The sequence below is a fragment of the Dama dama genome, chromosome 29 (assembly GCF_033118175.1).
Source record: "Dama dama isolate Ldn47 chromosome 29, ASM3311817v1, whole genome shotgun sequence".
Lineage (NCBI taxonomy): Eukaryota > Metazoa > Chordata > Mammalia > Artiodactyla > Cervidae > Dama > Dama dama.
The window spans coordinates 11352829-11377731 of NC_083709.1; the positions used below are offsets into that span (position 1 = coordinate 11352829).

The 24903-nt window shown below is 45.4% G+C and overlaps 1 protein-coding gene and 1 long non-coding RNA gene across 11 annotated transcripts in view; one reads left to right on the plus strand and one right to left on the minus strand.

Annotated features, from left to right (window-relative positions):
* Window positions 1-6966: 6966 nt before the first annotated feature.
* LOC133048413 (uncharacterized) lies at window positions 6967-12864 on the minus strand. Its single transcript, XR_009691036.1, has 3 exons — window positions 12279-12864; window positions 8437-8655; window positions 6967-8152 (listed from the first exon to the last, which is right to left on the minus strand). It is a non-coding gene; the product is annotated as an uncharacterized LOC133048413 (long non-coding RNA).
* Window positions 12865-13003: 139 nt separating this feature from the next.
* Window positions 13004-24903, plus strand: part of CLCN3 (chloride voltage-gated channel 3) — a 92504-nt gene continuing 80604 nt past the window's right edge. For 3 of the 10 annotated variants that reach the window (XM_061132082.1, XM_061132085.1, XM_061132083.1), the window contains exon 1: window positions 24739-24889. In XM_061132082.1, coding sequence (XP_060988065.1) covers window positions 24872-24889 — 18 coding nt within the window. In that variant the 5' untranslated portion in view covers window positions 24739-24871. Of the gene's footprint in view, window positions 13218-13321; window positions 13432-14936; window positions 15060-24713; window positions 24890-24903 lie in introns of those variants that run through there. The other 7 variants (XM_061132086.1, XM_061132088.1, XM_061132080.1 and 4 more) reach the window with 6 other exon arrangements.

Sequence of the window (24903 nt, forward strand, 5' to 3'; positions counted from 1 at the left end):
CCATTCGTCTGCTGATGGGCATCTAGGTTGCTTCCATGTCCTGGCTATTATAAACAGTGCTGCGATGAACACTGGGGTGCACGTGTCTATTTCAATCTGGTTTCCTCAGTGTGTATGCCCAGAAGTGGGATTGCTGGCTCATGTGGCAGTTCTATTTCCAGTTTTTCTAAGAAATCTCCACACTGTTCTCCACAGCGGCTGTACTAGTTTGCATGCCCACCAACAGTGTAAGAGGGTTCCCTTTTCTCCACACCCTCTCCAGCATTTATTGCTTGTAGACTTTTGGATAGCAGCCATCCTGACTGGCGTGTAATGGTATCTCATTGTGGTTTTGATTTGCATTTCTCTGATAATGAGTGATGTTGAGCATCTTTTCATGTGTTTGTTAGCCATCTGTATGTCTTCTTTGGAGAAATGTCTGTTTAGTTCTTTGGCCCATGTTTTGATTGGGTCATTTATTTTTCTGGAATTGAGCTTCAGGAGTTGCTTGTATATTTTTGAGATTAATCCTTTGTTGCTTCGTTTGCTATTATTTTCTCCCAATCTGAGGGCTGTCTTTTCACCTTGCTTATAGTTTCCTTTGTTGTGCAAAAGCTTTTAAGTTTCATTAGGTCCCATTTGTTTATTTTTGCTTTTATTTCCAATATTCTGGGAGGTGGGTCATAGAGGATCCTGCTGTGATTTATGTCAGAGAGTGTTTTGCCTATGTTCTCCTCTAGGAGTTTTATAGTCTCTGGTCTTACATTTAGATCTTTAATCCATTTTGAGTTTATTTTTGTGTATGGTGTTAGAAAGTGTTCTAGTTTCATTCTTTTACAAGTGGTTGACCTGTTTTCCCAGCACCACTTGTTAAAGAGGCTGTCTTTTTTCCATTGCATATCCTTGCCACCTTTGTTGAAGATAAGGTGTCCATAGGTTCGTGGAATTATCTCTGGGCTTTCTATTCTGCTCCATTGATCTATATTTCTGTCTTTGTGCCAGTACCATACTGTCTTGATGACTGTGGCTTTGTAGTATAGCCTGAAGTCAGGTCCCTTCTAGAGATTATCTCTGGGAAATTATCTCTAGCCACTGAGGAGGAAGTAAAGGTCCTTGACTTTATTTCATGGGTAAACTCTTATTTTTCCATCTTGTTTGAATATTTTCATATGTGTATTTTCTCACTTCTCTGATTAAATTGGGTCTTTGGAACTTGGGGAAGGCCTAGGAGGCTGAAGTTTTTCTACAAACAAGAGGCAGGGGCCATGGTTTGAGGAAGCAGGAGGTCTGTCCCCAGGAAGACCGCACAGGATCCTGCTTGGTTTCAACAGTATTTCCATTTGAAGGAAAAAAAAAGAAATGCCAACACTAAACTCATTTTTTTTAACCCTGCCACACAGCTTGTGCGATCTTAGTTCCCTGACTGTGGAGATTGAACCTGGGCCCATGGCAGTGAAAGGGCCAAGTCCTAACCACTTGACTACCGGAGAATTCCTAAATTAATTTTTTAAATTATGATAATCAACAGAACTTCTATCCTAAATATAGTTATAAAGTTATACTTGTAGACCTCTTTCTGGTAGGAAAAAAAATGAAAACTCCTTCACCCTTTATTAATAGTGGTATAATCCCATGGACAGAGGAGCTTGGCAGGCTACAGTCCATTGGAATGCAAAAGAGTCAGACACGACTGAGTGACTAAACAACATCTAACATGGCAAGGGGGAAGGGGGTGATTTCCAAAGTTCTCTTCTATTGATGTTTTTCAGAAATACATGCAGTCATTCATACACAGTGATTTAAGTGCTATGCTGGATGATGGGGACACAGACATGCCAGGCTGGGTGTTGTGAGTCATTCTTTCCAGAAAGCAGGCAGCTGTGAAACAATCAGACAACAAATCAGAGCAGGTGGCTGGTGGTCCACTTACACTGAGTGCCTTCCCTTTGGGAGTTTATTAAAAGGCCATGTGTTTATGTAGGTGTATGTACTGGATCAAACTATCCTGACACACCAGCCATCTTTTGTGATTGGGGAAGAGAAGCTAAAACCTTAAATAGGAGCAAACACAGTCTCTAAAATTAAGACTTCTTGAAAACATGTGAAGCTGAAATCCAAGAGGAAAAAAGGTCAGTGTCCGCACACTGTTTTTCTGTTCTCTAAGGCAGGAGCTCTCAGTTTTGAGCCGCACTCCTAAAGGCCTACTCTGGTCTTGTGCTGGGTGTGCGACGTGAACTACCTGTTAGCTGGAGGGCGCTCGGAGAGAAAGGCAGCAGCCTGCTGCACATGTGGATCTTGGTCTAGAAGGCCTAGCTCGACATGCAAAGAGGAAACATCCAGTCAGGTCTTGGGCTTCCTGCTTTCTGGGTTGGAAAAGGGGGAGCGCTGAGAAGGGAGATCACAGTCATTTCTAGGAAGAGTGAAATAAAACACCGAGCCCTGAGCCGTGCAGCACCGAGAAAGGAGTCTCACCATGAAACTGAACTGGGGACGGGCTTGGCTGAGTAGCTCAGAGAATACCGTCAACTACACAGGGCACTCGCCATGGACACTCGCTATCTGCCTCTCCAAGGATTAAGTCACGTGCTGCTGCCGCTGCCGACCTTCAACATCCCCTTAAAAGGAGTTCCAGGTGGAGAGCAGGAGTGACACGCTGTGTGCTCAGGGGAGAAAAACTGAACGACAGGTCTTCAGCGAGTTAGATATGCTCAGGAGCTGATACTATGAACCCAGTTCTTGTATCTCCTCATATCTGGAACAGCACTGAAATCCTTCATGGTGATGTCTGTGCCTTGTGACTGGCAAAGCTTCAAGAGACCAGTAGAGACTTTATGGAAAAATATGTGCTTCATTGAATGTACTCCCCCTTCACCACAATCATATATATACTGACCTCCCCTGCCACTTGGGAGCAGTCTCTCAGAGCTATCTGAGGGGCTGTCTCCCAGGCTGCAGTCCTCATTTTGCCCCAAATAAAACTTAACTCACAACTCTCACATTGTGCATTTTTTTCTAACTCAACAGTGTCAAGTTCCAGGGAAGCTTAGCTAGAGCATCTGTAGGAAAGAATCTTGGGCTTCTCTGGTGGTTCAGTGTAAAGAATCCACTTGCCAGTGCAGGAGACACACGAGGTATGGGTTTGACCCCTGGGCTCGAAGATCCCCTGGAGGAAGAAATGTCAACCCACGCCAGTATTCTTGCCTGGAGAATCCCAGGCAAGAGCAGCCTGGTGGGCTACAGTCCATGGGGTTGCAAAAGAGTTGGACATGACCTGAGCATAGATAAGCACAGGAAAAAATCATGAAACTGGAAGATTGTCAGCAATGCCAAAGCCTTCAAAATGTAATTAAGACTGCAAATCTATTCATTTCATGTTCTTCCTTAGGGAAAAGGCCAAAGACAAGAAAAGGCCATTTTCAACTAGTTCCCAGATACTGGTGATATTAAGAATTTCCAGACTAGAACCACATCACCATTTTCCTAATAGAACATCTCGGCTTCTTTCTCTTCCTCTTGCCCATGTGCCTGAAATGTAAGCGATAAAATCAAAGTTCCTTTTCTGAAAGAGCTCACAAACATAAGCAGCACATCTATACAACCCTGTACATGTCTCTGATTTTCTGTGGAACTTTTTTTTTAAGATGTATTTTTAATGTTGTTATGGGAAATAATCATATCCTCAGGTTTCTTACTTCAGGGAAAACTCAGAGAAATTTGACTTGGGCCAGAGCACAAGAATCTAGGAAGAACTGAAATAGGATTCCCAGCGTTTTTCTGACTTCTCTTGCTAATCCTATAAAATAGTATGTTCCAAACTGCCACTTCCAGAAGGACAGAAGTCCTGGCAGGAAGGACTGGCTGGCAATGCCTACCATGCATTCTCTGGATATACCAGGGCACCAGACGAGGTTGGGGTAAGTACACTCTAAGCCCTGTGAGTTACTCTATCAGTTTCCTTGAGAGCTTAAAGGCTTTGCTGGCTGGTTGGTGGTAGAGGAATAGAGCTAACAGAAGTCTTGGTAGAGCTCTTGTTATTAGTGCTTCAGTTCAGTTCTCACTAGAAACTGATTTAACGTACAGGAGCCTGGCTTTACTCACATAACATATTTTGCTCTGCCTTCAAGTGCTTCCTGCGGACCGACAGGCTTTTGTCAGTTTTTATTCACTGGTTTGGGTTTGTCCAGTTTACTGAAATCTAACTGATGTAGAGCACTGCATAACTTCAAAGTGTATAGTGTAATGATTTGACTCACATATATTGTGAAACCATTACCACAATGCTTAGTTAACATCTGCCATCTCATATAGATACCAAAAAAAAAGGAAAAACATGTTTTGCTTTTTTTTCCCCTTGTGATGAGAACTCTTAGTATCTGATGTCTGAACAATATTCAAATATACCATACAATTAACTATAGTGGTAACTATGGCTCCTCAGGGTGGATATGATACCACAATTATATGACTCTGACTATTGTCTAGGCTCAAATCTGGGCACCTCTCCCCATAGTAGGCAACATTATCTGCAGTGAGAGAAGAAAACATACATCTGTAAATCTCTTGAAAAATTCCACTTAGTTTAGAAAAGTTTTTGATTACTTTCCAACACTTTTTCTGAAAAAAGAACCTACAAAACTTGTCCAACAGAGTCCCAAGTAAAATAAGAGAAAACTGTGCTTAGATACAGGCTTCCTACATGGCTCAGTGGTAAAGAATCCACCTGCCAATGCAGGAGACTTAAATTCGATCCCTGGGTTGGGAAGATCCCCTGGAGGAGGAAATGGCAAAGAGCACTCCAGTACTCTTGCCTGGAAAATCCCATGGACAGACAAGCCTGGTGGGCTGCAGTCCGTGGGATCGCAGAGTCAGACACGACTGAGTAACTGAGCATGCATGGATGCATGTGTTTAGATCTAACCATGGTTTCACACATTCTATCATGATACCAGCAATGAAAGAGTCCTGAGAAGTTGGACTGTGTTGTGGGCAGTCCCATCACCACAGGGGCACCATATGAGCCCTGAAACCCAGGACTGTGTCGTCTGAGAATATTCAATTCTGCCTTGAAAAAAAGAAGTAAATAGGACAGACTAAGGTCATGGACAAAGCACAGATGATGCAAGTTATTCAGCTGCAAGGCACAGTGGACAGGTCAGTAGACTTGAGAACTGAGATGGAAAAAGTCGGAAAGACCAGGCGATGTGACATGTTCATGAGGCACTAAACATGCAAGATGCATCAAACATGTAGGAGCACCATATACTCACGGCACGCTGCATATCCACAAGACACCCAGCGCACACGGGCCTTAGTCCTGCCACCCAGTGGTGGCACTGTGTGTCATGCACAGCCTGCCCCAGAAGGGCTCAACAGGTTAACCGGCTACTTGGGCTGTGCTCAGCCTCCCTAGCCCTTGCATCTCTCTGACGGACTGTGTCCTGGGCCAGAAGCACCTTCCACTTCCAGACCCTTGCTCAAAGCTCACCTCTGGTTCTAACTACCCCACAATCCAAGGGAGGCCACAAAGACAGGTAAGACGTATGTATGCTGCCTGACCACAGCCTTAAATCTTTCCACGCCAGTTGCAGCCTATCCTGAGTGTGTTTCTTTCTTTCCCCCTGGCTTCTCAGGGTGTGTTGGCTTTCTTTCCCTGATCTCTGGGACAGCTTGTCTGCCTGTGTATTTTGAAGGTACCACTGCATTGAGGAGAGGGAAATGGCAACCCACTCCAGTATTCTTGTCTGGAGAATCCCATGGATGGAGGAGCCTGACGGTCTACAGTCCATAGGGTTGCGAGTTGGACACGACTTAGTGAATAAACCACCACCACTGCATGGAGGTAACCTCCCATACCACACTATACAGGTAATCTCTGGGTAAGATACAGAAAAATACACTCTGATCAGGTATTCATTACTCTCTTGTGCTTTGGAGGGCCCCCAAAGTGTACATAACCAAAAGCCATGTGTGATACAGAGTTTGACGCAACTTGGTCTGGAAGCAAAGCAGCCTTTCTTGCAAACCTTGCTGTACAAAGCTAAGCTTGACAGCTAACTCTCCTCCAGCACTTATCCCCACCTTCTCCTGGTCAACTCGCTCCTTCCCCTCCCTTTCTTCTCTCAAAAGGGAAACAAACTCCTTTTCTAGGAATCAGCTGAGACACATCTAGGATTTCCTACAGGTGGTGCTAGTGGTAAAGAACCTACCTGTCAATGCAGGCGATGTAAAAGACCAAGGTTCAATTCCTGGGTCGGGAAGATCCCCTGGAGGAGGGCATGGCAACCCACTCCAGTATTCTTGCCTGGGAAATCCCATGGACAGAGGAACCTGGTGGTCTACTGTTGTGATCCTTTAATGGACCGGAACCTGGTGGTATGGAGTCGACGATAAGAAAGTGAAAGAGAGAAAGAGGCTGATATTCCTTGGTTTACGCAGAGGACCAATAAAGCCCTTGACACAGGACTTGCTTCTCTCACGAAGGCACCAGGTGCCCTCTCGAGGCGGGTCTTAGAAGCCCGGGCAGGAAAGTGAGCACGACGGGTTTCCACGCTCCAGAGAGTCAGCCAGAAAAAAAAAAAACAGAGAGAGAGAGAGACAAAAAAAGACCTGGGGACCTAAGCTCTGACGGAGCAAAGGTGCTTTAATGATTTTTCTATGAGTATATATAGGCTGTGGTACAAGAAACTTCTTTCGGGAATGATAGAGATCAGAAAACCAAACGTACAGCAACCGTTACCAAGGGAACAAGGGGTAATGTTAGTCACAAGGTCAGGAGACAATCCATATCTCAAGAAAGGGGAGCAAGACTGAACAGTTTTGTCCTAAAGAGAATGTTTACTAAAGGAGACCAAGCCTGCCTCACACAATGACCTCAGTCCCTGGGAGCAGCATGCTGTTCCACTTGAAGAGGGACAAAGGCCTCATGAGAGTCAAACATTCCCTGACAGTCTACAAGTCCATAGGGTTGTGTTGGGGTCCAGCCCCAGCAGGATCCAGAGGAACCCTCAGGATGAACAGCGTCGGCGAATGAGACAGTGAGACAAAGCTCGGGGGCTAAGTCTGAAGTTTATTTTTGCACTGGCCCTTTATACCCTTAACAACATCTTTGGGGGAAGTGCATATTGCTTACACACAGGTCATCGCAAAACATTACAGCAACTTGACCTTCAACAGAAACAGGATGTCACCCACATACTTTTCGTTCACAAGAGTCTTTCTTATCATTTGGCCTTCAGGCCTGCTAACATGTTATGGCTTGCATCTGGTGCGACTTAAGCAACTTCAGTAGCCGACCCTGTTTTTCTTTCTAATAGGCGTCATCTCCATGGGAACTAGATAGGATTACATTATTACAGAACAGAAATGTGAAGGACTGCAAAAACAGCAGATATGGCACAAAACAGGCTCTTAGTCTAAAAGTTAACTACCTGCAAGAAGTCACCAGCTAATCTCTATCTAAAGTATTTTCTATTAGGCACATTTGTGACTATTATTTGTGGAGCTTTTCTCACCCCATGGAGGGACCTATGCTTAACAGTTTCTTTTGTTAGCGTACTGTGCTTAGGATGTTTAGAAAAATCACGAGCATTTTTTGCAATAGGAGCATACATTTATCAAACAAGCCAGAATGCGAGCAAAAGGGTTTGAATTGAAGCAGCTCCTGCATCCCTGGCCCCTTCATAGGGTACCAGCATCCAGGAGATTTATTAGTTAGCATTTTAAGTTGGTCTTTATTCAGTGAAAGAGGAGCAGGAGAGCTCTCGGCAGGCAACACAAGAATCTGCAGCAGGGCAAACAAGAACAACAGCAGAAAAAGGGGGGAGGATACAGGGTGGGGTAGAGGCCGAGGCCAACCTGGAGGGTCCCTTGTATCCTGAACGGCCTTGTGTGCCAGGTTTTTTCCTCATGACCTCGTCATGGACGGGATCCTGAATGGCCTTGCGTGTCAGGTGTTTTCTTCATGACCTCGTCATGGGTGGGATCTCCCACAACGGCTCCCGGCAGGGTTGCACAGAGTAGGACAACTGAAGGGACTTAGCCTGCCGGCAGCCTCTGAAGACTACAAAAAGTCTGACCAAGCCGAGCCACTTCTCTTAACAGGGCTTCTGGTGAATAGTTTCCTCCATCATTTGATGTATGTATCAACAGCATATTTGTAGTGCCTAAAATGTCCCTGAAAAGATAGGCAAGATATACTTTATTGTATCTTTTTGAGCACTGAGGTTGGTCCCCATTGTACAAGGACTACCTTAGCTTGCATTTTAGACTTTCTGTATTGTTTCCAAATGTTTCAAGCCATTGTATTAAGTTGGCCAAAAAGTTCGGTTGGGTTTTTCCATGACATGTATGAAAAATCTGAATGAACTTTTTGGTTAACCCAATATTAGTTTTCTAAGACTGCTGTAACAAATTACCACAAACTGGGGGTCTTATAACAATAGAAATTTATTCTTGCACCTTTCTGGAGCCCAGAAGTTTGAAACCAGGCTCTGGAGAAGAGTCCCGCCTTCTTCCACCTTCTGGTGCCCCAGGAACGTCTTTGTTTGGACCGCATACTACAGTCTCAGCCTCATCTTCTCGCACCCGTCTTCTCTGTCTCTTCTCTTCTGATGATGTCGCTCATGTTGAATTAGGGCCCGTCCTAATGATCCTACCTTGAACACACCTGTAAAGACCCTATTTCCAAATAAAGCGTGAGGTGGGATGTGGGAGGATCTTCTTTGGGGACATGGTCAATCTACACAAGCCATGATTACTATTATTATTAAAAAACCAAACTGTTCACTTTGTAACATTCTTCAGGCAACTTGTCTGGTCTCTAAAACATCAGTGTTATGAAAAATTGCAGGTGACTGTTTAAGAATAAACGAGATTTAAGAAACAGAACCAAAATGGAATGTTTGAAACTTGACTGGATCCTGGTTTGAAAAAAATCTGCAAAAGACTCTTTTTATGTTGACAACTGGTGAAATTTAAATATAGCCTAGCTATTAGATAATATTAGGGATTTACTGTTAATTTCCTAGCTGCGACACTGTGATTGTGTTGGACAGGTTGTTACTCTTTTCTAAGTTAATTAATTAATTAATTTCTCGCTGCACTTGGTCTTCCTTGTTGCTTGTGGACTTTCTCTAGTTGCTGTGAATGGGGGCTACTCTCCGGTTTTGATGCACGGGCTTCTTGATGTTCTCTTTTTTCTTGTAGAAGAGCATGGGCTCTGGCGCACACCAGCTGCAGCAGTGGTGGCACATGGACTTAGTAGCTGCGTCTCCCTGGCTCTTGAACACAGACCCAACAGTCATGGAGCATGGGCTTAGCTTCCAACAACACAAGAGAAGACTCTACACATGGACATCACCAGATGGTCAATACTGAAATCAGACTGATTGCATACTTTGCAGCCAAAGATGGAGACGCTCTATACAGTCAGTAAAAACAAGACAGGGAGCTGACTGTGGCTCAGATCATGAACTCTTTATTGCTAAATTCAGACTTAAATTGAAGAAAGTAGGGAAAACCACTAGACCATTCAGGTATGACCTAAATCAAATCCCTTATGATTATACAGTGGAAGTGACAAATAGATTCAAAGGATTAGATCGGATAGAGTGCCTGATGAACTATGGACAGAGGTTCACAACATTGTACAGGAGGCAGTGATCAATACCATCCCCAAGAAAAAGAAGTGCAAAAATGGAAAATGGCTGTCTGAGGAGGTCTTACAGATAGCTGTGAAAAGAAGAGAAGTGAAAAGCAAACGAGAAAAGGAAAGATATACCCATTTGAACACAGAGTTCCAAAGAACAGCAACGAGAAATAAAAAAGCCTTCCTCAGTGATCAGTGCAAAGAAATAGAGGAAAACAACAGAATGGGAAAGACTAGAGATCTCTTCAGGAAAATTAGAGATACTAAGGGAACATTTCATGCAAAGATGGGCTCAATAAAGGACAGAAAAGGTATGGACCTAACAGAAGCAGAAAATATTAAGAAGAGGTGGCAAGAATACACAGAAGAACTGTACAGAAAAGACCTTCATGACCCAGATAATCATGATTACTCACCTAGAGCCAGACATCCTGGAATGTGAAGTCAAGTGGGCCTTAGGAAGCATCACTACAAATAAAGCTAGTGGAGGTGATGGAATTCCAGTTGAGCTATTTCAAAACCTAAAACATTGTGCTGTGAAAGTGCTGCACTCAATATGCCAGCAAATTTGGAAAACTCAGCAGTGCCCACAGGACTGGAAAAGGTCAGTTTTCATTCCAATCCCAGAGAAAGGCAATGCCAAAGAACGTTCAAACTACTGCACAATTGCACTTATCTCACACACTAGCAAAGTAATGCTCAAAATTCTCCAAGCCAGCCTTTAACAAGATGTGAACCGTGAACTTCCAGATGTTCAAGCTGGTTTTAGAAAAGGCAGAGGAACCAGAGATCTAATTGCCAACATCCGTTGAATTTTCAAAAAAGCAAGAGTTCTAGAAAAACATCTATTTCTGCTTTACTGACTATGCCAAAGCCTTTGACTGTGTGGATCACAATAGACTGTGGAAAATTCTTCAAGAGGTGGGAATACCAGACCACCTCACCTGCCTCTTGAGAAATCTGTGTGCAGGTCAGGAAGCAACAGTTAGAACATGGAACAACAGACTGGTTCCAAGTTGGGAAAGGAGTACGTCAAGGCTGTATGTTGTCATCCTGCTTATTTAACTTATATGCAGAGTACGTCATGAGAAATGTTGGGCTGCATGAAGCACGAGCTAGAACAAGATTGTCGGGAGAAATATCAATAACCTCAAATATGCAGATGACACCACCATTATGGCGAAGAACTAAAGAGCCTCTTGATGAAAGTGAAAGAGGAGAGTGAAGAAGTTGGCTTAAAGCTCAACATTCAGAAAACTAAGATCATGGCATCTGGTCCCATCACGTCATGATGAATAGATAGGGAAACGGTGTCAGACTTTATTTTTTGGGCTCCAAAATCACTGCAGATGGTGATTGCAGCCATGAAATTAAAAGACGCTTGCTCCTTGGAAGAAAAGTAATGACCAACCTAGACAGTAGATTAAAGAGCAGAGACATTACTTTGCCGACAAAGGTCCATCTAGTCAAGGCTATGATTTTTCCAGTAGTCATGTATGAATGTGAGAGCTGGACTATAAAGAAAGCTGAGTGCCAAAGAACTGATGCTTTTGAACTGTGGTGTTGGAGAAGACTCTTGAGAGACCCTTGCACTGCAAGGAGATCCACCCAGTCCACCCTAAAGGAAATCAGTCCTGAATATTCATTGGAAGGACTGATGTTGAAGCTGGAACTCCAATACTTTGGCCATCTGATTCGAAGAACTGACTCAAAAAAAAAGAACTGACTCATTTGAAAGACCCTGATGCTGGGAAAGATTGAAGGCGGGAGGAAAAGGGGATGACAGAGGATCAGATGGTTGGATGGCATCACTCACTCAAAGGACATGAGTTTGAATAAACTCCAGGAGTTGGTGATGGACAGGGAGGCCTGGCGTGCTGCAATTCATGGGGTTGCAAAGAGTTGGACATGACTGAGTGACTGAACTGAACTGATGGGCTTTGCTGCCGAGAGCCATGTGGGATCTTCCTGGACCAGGGATGGAATGGGTGTCCCCTGAATTGCAAGGTGGATTCTTAACCACTGGACCACCACAGAAGCCCACAGGTTGTTATTCTCAGGAGATGAAACTCTGGGTAGAGTTTTATAATGTCTCCATCCTACTGACACAAACTTCAGGGGAAAAAAATACACCTCAATACAAAAGAAGCTAACAGAGCAGAAATTTTGAATCTAGATGACTGATCCTGTCATGCCCATGATTAAAACATTTCCACATTATATGCAGTTACTGTAACTTGACTTTAGACTTCTAAAACATAAAATTTTAGAGCATTTATCATATACCTTAAAGAAGTGAAAAACCATTTATGAGTTTTCAATGAACTCACTTCATCTTTCAGGTTTTCTGGGTTTGAAAATTTTCATAGTAAAATTTTGGGAAGAAAAACTACTCAGTAACAATAACAAAGCTTTCCAACAACTGCCAGTTATGTGGGATAAGCCACAACAGTCGTGGGCACAATGGCTGACTCCTGCATCCCCCCCTCGTATCCCCCTCCCACCTACAATCCGGCAACACCAAGGTACCATTGGCCTTTACCCTTCTTCCTTTCTTTGCCACCAGGTGCTGTTGACCATCCCCCCTCCCCAGCTCCAGGTCGGAGGTCACCCTTTGCGATTCAGGCCGTCCCCACTCCGCAGAGCCCCTCACCGGCCTGTCCTTGAGCGGTCCTCCCTGCTCTTGGAATCCGCACTGGCACACCTTAGGAGTTCCACAAGTGTTTGCCGAGAGGAAGTTCATCCAGCTCTGCCATTCAAATCCTCCTCAGGTTGCGTGTTTTCTCCAAAATAGTCAATTTCCAAGCATTTTTGAGAATTCGTAACGGCTAACCGGGTGCCGGCGCGGTGTCGGGGCCACCTGTATGGGCTGGCAGGCTGGCTGTCCCCAGAATCAGCGCTCTCGCCACTGCAGACTCGCCTGCGGGGGCCGTAGTGCTTCCCGCCCGGGGTCTAACTCGAGCTCACGCAGCGCACTTCTGCGCATGCAGTCAGGTGCCGCCTCTGTCCTCTCGCGAGGTCACCACCAGGAGGACCCCACCGCCTGCTGGACGTGACCAACCACCTGCGAAAGGTCACACCCCAATCGGCCCCGCCCCAAGGCGCCCGAGCCCCGCCTCCTGCCGCACACGGCCCGCCCACCACCCATAAGGCCCGCCCACCACCCGTAAGGTCCGCCCCTGCAGCTACACGGCCAGGCCCCTGTTCCCAACAGGTCCGCCCTTGTTCCCACCTGGTTCTCCCACTCCTTCCTCACGACCCGCCCACTGTTCCCACAGGTCCCGCCCCCTGCTCCCTTACGGCCCAATGGGCACCGACGCGGTTCCAACCGGGGTCGGACGCTGAACGGCCGTTCACGGCTACGCAGTGACGTCAGGCGCCGACGCACCTGTCGGCCCTGCTCGAGCCGCTCCTGTCCGCTTCCCCGGGTCGGTGGGTCGGACCGGACGATTCGGAACCGCAGCCCTTCCTGCGGTACCGTCCGCCTGTGGCTGGAGTTGGGCCGAGTGCCGAGGAGGGGTGCTGGCGGCCGGCCGCTCCAGTTTCTCCCCGAGTTGGAGCATGGCTGCAGCTGTGGTCCCTCCAGAGGGAGGTGAGCTTTAAGGCGGTCGTGTTTGATTCTGGGCAGCAGCGGGTCGAGTCCAGGGCCCCAGAGCCGGTGGCTTCAACTTGATGCGGCTCCCGCCTGGCTGAGCCCTGTGGGGTCGCGGTCGCGGTGGGGCTGGGCGCGCCGGCCGCCGTCAAATGCGGAGCCCGCCGGCGGCGCAGGACGCGGCCCCGGGGCTGCTCTGCCTCTGAGCGGCGAGGTGAGTGGCGGCGGCGGGCGGGGGCCGGGAGCCGGCGGGGCCGGCGTCGCTTGCCTAGCCATGATCCTGGGACGGGTTGGCCTGCGGGACGCTGACCCCGCCAGCGGCAGGTGTGGCCCGAGACCGTTCTTTAAGCTTGCACCTGCTTTCTTCAGAAACTGCCAAAAGACCTTTGAACAGAGTGGACGTAGGTGCCAGGAAGAGATTGTGGGTTTCACTTTCGCAAAATTTGCCCAAATAAACACTTACTGTTCAGTGTCACTTTTTAAAAGATTTATGTGTATATCAAGCCATAGTTTGTGTGTATACATAGCATTTGTGTTTTGATCTTAAACTTGGACTGGAGACCACCGTAGACACAGAAATTGATTTTGTATATTATGTGCTCTATTTGCACAGCATTTTAAAACTGGAGGGCATAGAAGACAATTATGTACACCTTATGCATATTAGAGGCTGAAATTTGTGTTTCCTTTGGAAGAAAATTCTTTTTTATGAGGTAACTTTTTTTATGAGTACACTTTATTATTTTTTTTGATAATTCACAAGTTCAGTTCTGCAAACTATAAACTTTTTGAGCCATGCATTTCACTTCCTGCAGCATCATTGTGGTTTATGTGGTTTATTCAACAATCAAAGGATTGTTGAGTCTTTACATAAATAATTTGATGTCGGTCCATTTTACTTGCTTTGTGAGTCACTAGAAAATACTGTGTAGCAGGAGAGGACATACAGGAGTTAAATGCACCTGTATAAATGGTTGATTTTCACCTTAAAAGGTGCCACTCCTGATTGTTTTTTTGTTACACAATAGGGCTTGAAAGTCAGGTGTGTGCCGTACAGATATTTACTCAGATTAAGCCTGCAGTTTATGACCTGTGGTTGATAGGAACAGCCTATTATTGGCAGAACCCAGGCCAGATTGCATTTCCTCCCACACCTTACCCCACACACTCTTCAAAGACTGATTCTTTGTTTGAAAAACACCTGAAATTATTTTAAGAGGTCAATATGAATGTATAGTACGTACATCTTTAGTTGGAACTTGTGTTTTATCGTGTATTTTCAATCATACATAGCTTATTAGGAATGCAAATGACTTAACCTAGCTTTGGATAGATCCAGTTTAGGGGAAAGGTTTGCTCAGGTTATGGTTTTGTGCTAGTGAGTTGGCTGTTTTTCAGCTCATGATGGTGATAGGCTTTCCATTTCCTGTTGTGACCTGTTGGTAATAATTTTCAGACTGCTCAGGAAGCCAGATTTGATCTCTGTGGTGGGTCAGAGGCCAGAGCAGCATCCTGGGAAGCTGGGCCACTGTCACTGCTTTGTGGAACTTTCAGCTTAGTTTCTAGTCAAAACTTTTCAGCAGGGACCTAAAATATGATAAGGGTTAGCATTTACTGAGCAAATTCTGTGGTTCAGGATCTTTCTGAAGTGGTTTTGTGTATTATCTGAGTTCTCATGTCAGCTCCTTGGAGTAGGTACTTTGATTTTTCCCATCACAGAGACGTGGAAACATGCATAGAGGATCTGACTACCTTGCCCAAGGTCTCAGTCAGTGTCAGAATGGAGACTGAAGCCTGACACTGTGATTTCAGGCCTCTTGCTGTCAGTGGCTGCACTTCAAGGCAAGTAAAACTCAACAAAATACTAGAAGAAAAGGTAGGGTGAGAGAGATGGTATCATAGGTCCATTCATTCTTCAATATAAAAGTAATATAAAATCATAGAAGCTCTGGAGTATCCTTTTTTAAAATTCTTCTTCCACAACTTTAATAAACTGTTGTGTTTTTTTTTTTAATTATACTTTCACATGTGTATTTAAACAGTAGCTATGATACATTTTGATTCTTAAAGATCAGTGTTCTTCAGTTAAGAATAAAATGAAAGATGAACCTACATGAGGAAACTGCCCATTTGCATTGCTGAAATATAGAGAGATTTGATCTGCAACTTTGATTGCAACGAAGTCAGGTAAACATATTTCTTGCCCTCATGGGAAGTAGTTAAACAGTTTCTGTCTTATAAAGTCATGAAAATTAGTTTTCAAAGTGTACGTCTTCCACAGCATCTTATTGTTGGGTTGTTTACCTTTTCGCTTGTGATAGTCTGAGCTTTGTACTTGTGTGTGTTTTTCCTTTTAAAATCATCTGGCATTTAACTTTTTTACTGGATCTAAAAAATATTTTGAATCTAGGAAATTTTCTTCAGAATAGATAGCCGCCTCCTTTAGCAGGTTATGCATTTAGTACTTTTTTGAAGAAAAATATAAAAGGTGCAGCAATTTAGACATGCAGCTATCTTAATGTACAGTAGGATAAAATGTCAACAAATGTTACATTGGGAAGAAATCAGTTTAGTTATCGTTGTTTCTTATAAGTACTGACTATTTGTATCAGGATACATTCTTTAATCTGGTGATATTCTGATGTCATGATCGACATTTCATGATGTTGTAAAGGATAGAGGAACCGTTCCTTTGTAAAATAGATTTGAGAAACTGTTAATAAGTTTTGTTTTCTCAAGAAGCTTTCTCATGCTCTTAGCCTTGACGTTTCTGGGGGTGTGTGTTTTATTACCCAAACTTATTTGACCGTGAACCTTGTGTTGGACTTGTGTTCTGTGCATAACACATCTCTCTCATCCGTAAATGTCTTTGTTACCCTCTTGACTCCATAGCTTGATTCATGCCAGTGCTTTTGCTTCAGCTAACTAATCTCTTCTCTCATCTCTGCCCCAGTGAGGTCCCACCTTTTTTTTTTTTTCCAGCTGTGTCATGGTGGCTTGTGAGAGATTAGTTCACCGCCCAGGGTTTGAACTGGTCCCCACCAGCACTGGAAACTCTGAGTCCTAACCTCTGGACCACCAGGGAATACCCCCCTCCCCCATTTTTAAGATCCAGGTCGTGTATCTCTTCCAAAGAATACTTGTCATCATCAGCTACAGTCGGATGTGGTCTTCTCTCTGAACTCTTCAAACAGTTCTGGTGTCTTTTGTGATGTGTGTCCCCTTTTATTATATGGATACTTACAAATTTGTAGGAAAAAGTTATCATATCCCTGAGGACAGTAGGAAGTGTAATTTATGCCATCAATCAATAAAAATTTTATTTATATATATTTTTTTTTTACAGTTTCTGGTTGTAAAACATGAGTTGCTATTTTATAAGCTTCAGTAAAGGAGTAAGTGATTCTGTTGAAATTCACGGTCACATTTTAATCTTGGCAAGTATCTTGCTCATTTAGCTCCTGAGATGTTTCTACCAGAAAGCTCCTTGGGGCCAAATGGTAGATCACTCAGGGTTTTCCCTCACCGCTGTCATGATCCTGAGACTTGCGTTCATCTCTCTGGTTGCTGACACCTGTGATTTTCTTTTCTCTCCAGTTGTGCCTGCTGTTCTGTCAGATAGCTGACAGACCCGCCTTGGAAGCTTAGCAGTGGTCCTCAGCCCCGCCCCCCAGTTCCCCTGATGAGAAGCCAGAACCTTGTTGGGAGTTCTGGAGAGTCAGCGTACCTCCCTCAGCCCTGGGGCCCTGAGCCGCATGTCCCGTCTCCCGCGTTCTGCTCCCCAGCCCCCAGTTCGGGGCAGACTGCTCAGTGTGCAGTTTGGGGAGCACATCGGTGCTCAGTCACCATCCCCTTCTCTAGTCTGGCCTTGGCCCTGCGTGTGGAAAGCACGCTCTGGTGCTCAGGCCTGTAAGCTTCGGGAGACGGCGCTTTGTTTCTTCCAACTCTTGAATCAGTTAATCAAGCCAGAGACCAAGCGGGTATCTAGACCTCGCCTCCTCCCTGCTCGCATTCTTAGTTACCATGGCCTCCTCCGTGGTCCTGACAGCCCTTCCTGCTGTCACGTCACTGTGACTCGGTGCAGTGATGCCCTCATTGTGTTATACTCAGGCTTGCTGAAGGGGCCCCTGGAGTAAGAGCCCCGGACTCCTCCCCAGAGCTGGTCTTCAGTCTCCTGCCCTTCTCCTCTGTCCTCCACACTGCCGCCGCGGTTGGCTTGTTAAAGTTCACTTCCGATCAGGTGACTTCTCTTAAAAGACTTTGTGGTTTACCATGTGTTGACATGAGTGAGTGAATTGGTTCCTCAGCAGAACCCAAGAGCCCCTCCCTGTTTCTGGGCGCCTCCCCAGCTGCCCTCTGGTCCCCACCTCTTACACGAGCTGACTGAGCAGGCTGCATGACGCTGCTTTTTCCCCGCATTGCCTTGTCGCCTCACGGTTGGCCTAGTTACTGCATCCTGGTCCTGCAGTGCTCGTGTCCTCTTCAGCGTTTGCAGACGTTCCCGGGCAGCAGCGTGTTCCTGTGTGTTCTTGCCGCCGCCTGTACTCGCCGCGTGCCTCTCCTGTGCGCGTCTCACTTTGTGCCGGTCTCACTTTGTGCCGCAGCCTGTACTTACTGCGTGCCTCTCCTGTGCGCTTCTCACTTCGTGCCGCCGCCTGTACTCGCCGCGTGCCTCTCCTGTGCGCTTCTCTGTTCCTGTAGCCGCCTGTACTCGCCACGTGCCTCTCCTGTGCGCTTCTCACTTCCTGCTGCCGCCTGTACTCGCCGCGTGCCTCTCCTGTGCGCTTCTCACTTCGTGCCGCCGCCTGTACTCGCCGCGTGCCTCTCCTGTGCTCTTCTCACTTCCTGCCGCCGCCTGTACTCGCCGCGTGCCTCTCCTGTGCGCTTCTCACTTCGTGCCGCCGCCTGTACTCGCCGCGTGCCTCTCCTGTGCTCTTCTCACTTCCTGCCGCCGCCTGTACTCGCCGCGTGCCTCTCCTGTGCGCTTCTCACTTCGTGCCGCCGCCTGTACTTGCCGCGTGCCTCTCCTGTGCGCTTCTCACTTCCTGCCGCCGCCTGTACTCGCCGCGTGCCTCTCCTGTGCGCTTCTCTGTTCCTGTCGCCGCCTGTACTCGCCGCGTGCCTCTCCTGTGCGCTTCTCTGTTCCTGTCGCCGCCTGTACTCGCCGCGTGCCTCTCCTGTGCGCTTCTCTCTTCCTGTCGCCGCCTGTACTCGCCGCGTGCCTCTCCTGTGCGCTTGCTCACTTCGTGCCGCCGCCTGTACTCGCCGCGTGCCTCTCCTGTGCGCTTCTCATGCCGTGTGTAGTTGCATGTGTGCCTTTCACCTTCACCACCGTGGGAATAGGGACTTCTTACTCAGGACCCCAGCACATGCTGAGTACTCAGCAAAAAGTTTGTCAAATACATTAATCAGTAACTCGGAAAACTGACTTTGCCTACTAGGTAAATGGTGATGCTGTAAACTGAGATAGTGAGGCGGGAGGACAAGCAGGTTTGTGTTCAGCTTAGATCTCGTTGAATCTGAGTTCTCATACATCATCCAGGTACAGATATATCAGTTTGTTATCCACACCATAGACAGTTAACTGATCCAGGAAAATTCTGTAGATACAGACGGACTATTCTAAAATAAGTATGGAAAAGGAACTAGAATAACAAAAACAAATAGCAAACAAAACAAATAGCAAAAACAAATAGCAAAGGAACTAGAATAACAAAAACAATTTCAGGAAATAAAAATCAGGTGTGAGAAATCAACCTCTCCAACGTCAGGAGCTCCAGTAGTCGGTACTGTGTGTTATTGCTGTAGGTGTAGAAACACAGATCAACAAAACAGAACAGAGAACTCTGAAACATAACAGAGGGCTTTGAAACAGATTCACACAAATAAGCCCAACTAATTTTTAGCAGAGGCCGCAGAACAAGTCAGCAGGGAGAAGATAACCATTTTGGCAAGTGGCCCTGGAGCAGCTGGACATCACACATCCAGAAACCAGCTTCAGCCTGTGTCTTGCCACTTACACAGACGTCCACTCAATGGGGACTACAGTTGGACTGCAGTCACTCAGTCGTGGTTGACTCTTTGCAGCCCCACAGACTGCAGCACGCCAGGCTTCCCTATCCTTCACCATCTTGTGGTGCTTGCTCAAACTCACGTCCATTGAGTCAGTGGTGCCATTCAACCATCTCGTCCTCTGGACTAGAGTTAAATATAAAATGTAAAATTATAAAAATTTTAGGAAAAAATTTGGGAGAAATTTTTGGTAGTAGATATCCTAGAGTTGATGCCAAAAGTATAATCCTTCAGGGAAATATTGATAAATTGAACTTCATCAAAATTAAATACTTTTGCTTCATGATGGACCCTGTTAAAGGGCTTCCCTGATGGCTCAATGGTAAAGAATAGACCAGCCAGTGTAGGAGATACAGGTTCGATTCCTGGGTCAGGAAGATCCCCTGAAGGAGGAAATGGCAACCCACTCCAGTATTCTTGCCTGGGAAATCCCGTGGACAGAGGAGCTTGGCGGGCTACAGTCCATGGGTAACAAAACAGTCAGATACAACTTAGCAACAAAACAACAAACAAGACCCTGTTAGAAAGAAGACCAAGCTACAGAGTGGGAGAAAATGTTTGCAAACAACACATCTGACAAAGGCCTACTATCTAAGATACATATTCTAAAATATGAAATTCGGACAACAATTCAGTTAGAAAATTGGCAAAAGATAAGAACAGTCATATCGCTGAGGAGGATATGCAGGTAGCAAGTAAGCACTTAAAATATGTTCAACATTAGCCGTTAGGGAAACCACGTTAAAAGAACCATGAGATACCAAAACACACCTGTCAGAATGGTGAAAACAAATATACCACCAAGTGCCGGTTTGGATGTGGAAAACCAGGCTCACCCAGACATCGTGGGTAGGGATGTTAAATTGTCGGTTTCTTTAGAAGCCGGACATGCAGTTACCATGTGGCGCAGTAATAGCAGTCCTTGGCTTTTATCCCGTAGAAATGAAGACTAAGTTCACAAAGAAATCTGTACATGGGTATTTATTGTGGCTTTGTTTGTGATAGCCTAAAGCTAGAGAAGAGCCAGATGTTCTTCCACAGGTGAATGGCTAAAGAAACATATGTGGTGTCGGTGTCACGGAGCACGATGCCGCTGTAAAGAGGGAAGGACTGTTGACAGACCCCAGCCCTGGACGGCTCTCTAGAGAGCCCTGCCGGGTGCCGAGCGGACAGCTCATCCCCAAAGGTGTGGACGACATGACTCCATTGGTACAGTGCTGTTGATGCGGCAGAGTTACAGAAACAGAGAGCAGGTTGGAGGTCTCCAGGGCTTAGGAGGCAGTGCTAGGGGGCTGGAGGAGAGTGGGTGTGGATGTAAAGGCAGCAGGAGGGGTCCTTGTGAGGGGAGTCACAGCATGACCTTGGGGGATGCTCAGGGGAGGCGACGCAGGCACTCTTTGGATTCCTTACTGCAGCTGCATGCGAAATCACCATTGCTGTTCTGTCACCCAGTCGTGTCCGACTCCTTGAGACCCACAGGCCACAGCAGGCTGGAGTTTGCCCAAGTTCATGTTCACTGCATTGGTGATGCCTCCCAGCCATCTCATCTCCATTGTCTCCAAGTAAAGAGTTTAAAAAAGTGAACCCCTGTTAGGTGCATGGTGCTATGCAGAAATGGGCTCAGCCAGGCCTTGTGCCGCCTTCCGGGGGACAGACAGCCGTCAGCTATCCCGTGAAGCAGGGTGTCACTGCAGCTGCGGTGTGTGCCGTCAGGGGCGGCGGGGGAACTCACCGTGTGAGCTGGACCTGGTCAGGGCGGCCGGCCCAGGTGGACGGGTGCTGAGGCAGCTTTCGTCACAGCACATGACTTTGCAGCAGTTACTGCAACTCTTCCTGCGTCAGTGTCGTCACCTGTGAAATGGGGATAACAGTAGAGCCTGAGCTTTGGGGCTGCGGTTAGTACAGATACTAAATGAGTTAGTTTGCCATGTGCTTAGGGTGGTGCCTGACATGTAAACTCTGCTGGAGAGTTTGTTCACTGGCTAGAGGGTGCTTGAGGTGAGAGCAGAAGGATACATAGGACTGTCACCTCCATGAAGAGGGGAGGGCCCGTTCCATGCCCAGGGAGCAGCTGAGCCTGGGCAGGAGCCAGGGCAGCCTCCTAGAGCCCAGAGGAGGGTGTGTGTCTGGGAGGGGCGGGAGAGGCTTGTCTGCTGTGTTGAAGAGTTTGCTGGCTAAACATGATGAGAAGTGACTAAGGCCTTAATCCATGGCATGGGGAGAGGTGAGCATCAGGCCTGCCCTGGGAAAAGATCATGCTGGCTGCAGGGTGGAGAAGAGATGTGAAGGGCCAGGGTGACGGTGCACGGAAGTTGAGGAAGTCACTGCAGCGCAACCAGTTTTCTCCCTGGGCATTTTTCTCGGATTAGCTCTACTCCTCATAGCTCTACAGGAGTACATTCGCAAGTCACTGTGTCTATTAAAATGATTTGAAATGGTTTTAAATATGTTTTTGACAGTTTAAAAGGAAAAATAAGACTGTAGTGTTCATTTTTTTTATATGCAGAATTTCAGTTGCTGTAGTACGGTTTAAATAGCCTTTTGTGATCAAGCCTGGGGATGGAGTTTAGAACCTAAAGCAGTTTAACACTGGTGTCCAGATTCCTTCTGTGTACGTACTCTATGCTTTCATAGATTCTTGACTATAGCAGTGTCATGCAATAAAAATACCTGTGCTGCAAATACAAGCCACAGGTATAACTTTCAATTTCTTAGTAGCCACATTGAAAAGAAAGTGGTGAGATTAGTTTTAATGATATATTTTATTTAACCTATTATATCTAAAGTATTACTTCAGTGCACATGTGTGTGCTTAGTCTTATCTGACTCTTTGTGACCCCATGGACTGTAGCCTGCCAGGCTCCTCTGTCCATGGGATTGCCCAGGCAAGAATATTAGAGTGGGTTGCCATTTCCTCCTCCGGGGGATCTCCCTGACCTAGGGATGGAACCTGTGTCTCCTGCATTGCAGGCAGATTCTTTACTGCTGAGCCACTGGGGAAAGCCCATTTGTTTCATCATGGAATCAATATAAAATTATTAATGAAATATTTGGCATTCCTTTTGTCATGAAATCACAGGAATCCAGTAGATACTTCTCCTTAGAGCCTTGTTTCAGGGCTAGTGGCTGCTGGTCAGACAGTTCAGCTCTACAGGTTTCTAGGTTAATAATAGTTTTTTAAAGTTATTGAATTTATAGAAATAGGAACCCACACAGACCTGATTTTAATAAACTTTGAAACAGAGTTGGTTGCTTTTGTTACAGAGAAAGCTGTGAAGTTTAGTTGTATCAGAGGTGTTTGTGAAATGAAGTTTTTTTAAACACTGTGAAAGGGTTAAGTTACAAGTTATCACTAACAGTTTTTGAGGGACTTCCAGGGACAAAATGGAGGAGCTGTGTTGGAACTTGCTGATGGAGGGCCCAGGACATAGTTTTACTTTAGAGCGATTTCTCAGTGTTATACAGCCTCTAGCAAATCAATGTCCATTGACGTATGTTACCACAGTATTAAGTGCTTCCAGTGTGACCGTCACGTAAAGAAGTGAAGAATGGTGTCTGTGTTCTCTGCAAAATCTTAGTGTATGTGCTTTGTTACATCAAAATCAAAATGACTTTTGAATTGTTAATGCTTTTTTTTTAAAAAAAAAAAAACAAAACAACCTTTTAGTTCTTTACTCAAGAGCCACAATATTGAATTTGATCACCTTTGAGGACACTGCCAAGTTCTTAGCATAAACAGTTATTTTCATACTATTCTAACATGTACCTTGAAATAAAACTCTTGTTTTAATTAATATATTCTAACAGATCTCTGTATAATAGGCCATTTTTGGTAGAGGTAATCATGAAACATCAGTAAAGTTGTAAAGCAGTAAATATTTAAGATTTTCTTTGTAACTTAGGTGCTAGTTTTTGGTTATTCTACCACAATCAGATTAGCATTGTTGTCGAAAGGCCTTGTTTATTGAACATCTCTCTTTTTACCTGCTTGATTAAGTGAACAGTCTGATATTTGACCACTGTTATCTGTGTATTATGTTCTACTTACTGCGTAAGATGTTCAGACCAGAGCTCTCAAGCTCCACCTTCTCTTAACTTCTCTTTAAGTTAGGTAATTTATACATCTTTTAAAAGTTGTTGTTGTTCAGTTGCCTAGTCATGTCCGACTCTTTGCGACCCCGTAATTTTTAATTGTTATAGTTCTTAGAGGTTACTTCTCCCCCACCCCAGCCTCACCCGGCCAGAGGAAAATATCCCGAGAACTAGAGAGTGTCTTGACCTTCAAGTCTTGTGTGCTAGATTTCAGCACCATGCGTACTTCCACTCACCTTTACTCATGTGTGTGCTCATCATGACAGAGCTGAGAAATCTCGTTTTACCAGGTTTACTGGATGAACTGCTCCTGTGATTCTAGCCTTCAAGTCCCGCACGCAAACCTTTCAAACCTTTTGCTGGTGTCTCGCTCACTCGTTTTGATGTTGAGCCAGTAGGTAGATGCATGTAAAACACCAAGCTATTCAGGAGTTACATTGTTCTTAAGGTATGGAGTGAGAGCAGTGAAAACGGATTCTTGCTTGTTAATTCTTTTCTGGGAAGAAATGCAAATAGTGACCTATTACCATATTTTCATGGCTGATATTTGACTATGGGCTTTGAAGCTTTAACTTTTTAAGTGATGAAAGGAGAATGGAATTTTACAGATGTTTAAATGACATTACTTTCACATTAGTATTTGCACCTGGTGAGATATCCAGAAGGGACATAATGTCTCCTTTTCATACCTGATGCCTCAGCCACTGTTCCTTTCTCCTGTGGGCAGCTTTCTCAGAACTCTGTCCAGAGGCGGTCTGTACACACACAGCCAATTGAGTGCTGCAGGTCAGCCCCTCCCACGTGGTTGTAGTTCAGTCACTAAGTCGTGTCCAACTCTTGTGACCCCATGGACTGTAACCTGCCAGGCTTCTCTGTCCATGGGATTTCCCAGGCAAGAATACTGGAGTGGGTTGCCATTTCCTTCTTTAGGGGATCTTCCTGACCCAGGGGTTGAACTCTGGTCTCCTATATTGCAGGTGGATTCTGTACCATCTGAGCCACCAGGGAAGCCCTTGCATATACTATAGTATATTGTAAACACTGCTCTGTACTTTGTATTTTGAAACAATGGGTCTGAGAGACTACTTTATACCATTACTTGAAGAAGTTCTTCATTCCTTTTTACAACTGCTTGGTGAAAATAGAATTATTAAGTGATCCCCAAAGACTTAACCCAGTAGAGTTAGCTATTGTTACAGTGAATGAAGTTGGTATTTTTTTTTAATACAGAGATCAGAAGTTTTCTTTAAATTGTTAAAGTACATGGTTTTTATTATATGTTGGGAAAATGTTAAAGCCATTTCTCCCCCGTCCCCCTTTTTTTTTTTCCAGATAACCAGACAGCTAAATGGAGTCTGAGCAGCTGTTTCATAGAGGCTACTGTAGAAACAGCTACAACAGTATAACCAGTGTGAGTAGTGATGAGGAGCTTTTAGACGGGGCAGGTGTTATTATGGACTTCCAGACTTCTGAAGATGACAATTTGTTAGATGGTGACACAGCAGTGGGTAAGTTTGACATT